Source organism: Coturnix japonica, linkage group LGE64, assembly GCF_001577835.2.
Source record: "Coturnix japonica isolate 7356 linkage group LGE64, Coturnix japonica 2.1, whole genome shotgun sequence".
Taxonomy (NCBI): domain Eukaryota; kingdom Metazoa; phylum Chordata; class Aves; order Galliformes; family Phasianidae; genus Coturnix; species Coturnix japonica.
The window spans coordinates 76765-77940 of NC_029545.1; the positions used below are offsets into that span (position 1 = coordinate 76765).

Below are 1176 nucleotides of genomic sequence, written 5' to 3' on the forward strand. Positions count from 1 at the left end.
GGGAGAGGGGAGGGGAGGGGAGGGAAGGGGAGGGAAAGGGTGGAGGTGAGTGGATGGAAGTGAGGGGTGGTGAGGGGAGAGGCTCCATTCCTTCCCTAGGATGGAGGTTCTACCATCTCCTTGCCATGGAGGTTCCATCTCTTCTGTAAGGAAGAACCTCTGTCACGGTTTTCATGACACCACAACCACGACCAGTAGCGGAACCCCATACCACGATGCCACGATGTGATTTCACCTTGAAGGCTGATGCTCGCCCCAACCACCATCATCACCACCCCCACCACCCCCATTTGTCCCCATTACCTGGGGTAACGCAGGGTGATATCCCCTGTGCTGTTGGTGATTTGGATCTTCACGCTCCTATTGCCCATTTCTGCACCTCCTGCAATGGGACCCACAGATGGGGGTGGAAATGGCAGTGCAGGAAATAAGCTCTGCCGCAAAGGAATGTCCTGCTTTGTATTTTAGGATATGGGGTGGGGTGAGGGGAAAGGGCTGCCCGTGGTTGGTTGACACAGAACGAAAAGGAAAGTGAAAGTGAGGAGATGTGACGGGTGGAGGGGGGGATAAGGGGGGAAAAATACAAGGGGGGAGGGGGGGGAAGAGGCAGCCCCATACAGCTCCCATCCCCACTGTGTCCCCATCCCTATCCTCATTGTGCCCCCATTTTGGCCCCATTCTTGTCCCCATCCCCATTCTGACCCTATCCCCACTGTGTCCCCATTCCTATCTCCATTCTGTCCCTGTTCCTGTCCCTTTCTGGATCCCCATCTCCACTATGTCCCCATCCCTGTCCTCATTGCATCCCCATCCCCATTGTGGCTCCATTGATGTCCCCATTGTGTCCCCATCGTGTCCCCATTCCCGTCCCCACTGTGCTCTGGGCACCATAGGGTTAAGGCTGAGCCCAGCGCTGTGACGTGGATATGGTGGGGGGGAATTAGGGGAGGGGTAGGAGGTTTTTAAGGGGGGGGTTCCGGGTTGGAAAGGGGGGAGGTTGGAGAAGAGGCCCTTTATATTGGAGATCTGAGAGCAGCGGTGGCAGCAGGAAGGTCTGGGAGGGGGTATTGCAATGTATGGGGCTGGGGTGGGGGTCCTGGTAAGGGGGGGTGGCTTGTAAGACCCTATGAGGGGGAGGGGAGAGAGGGGGAGCAATGCATGGTGCTGGGGGGGGGG

General features: G+C 57.5%; 1 protein-coding gene across 1 annotated transcript in view; it reads right to left on the reverse strand.

Annotated features, from left to right (window-relative positions):
• LOC107325890 (DELTA-sagatoxin-Srs1a-like) overlaps positions 1-494 on the reverse strand; it is a 1831-nt gene extending 1337 nt beyond the window's left edge. Inside the window, exon 1 of the mRNA XM_015887155.2 lies at positions 304-494. Coding sequence (XP_015742641.1) covers positions 304-371 — 68 coding nt within the window. The 5' untranslated portion in view covers positions 372-494. The remainder of the gene's footprint in view (positions 1-303) is intronic.
• Between the last annotated feature and the right edge of the window lie 682 nt (positions 495-1176).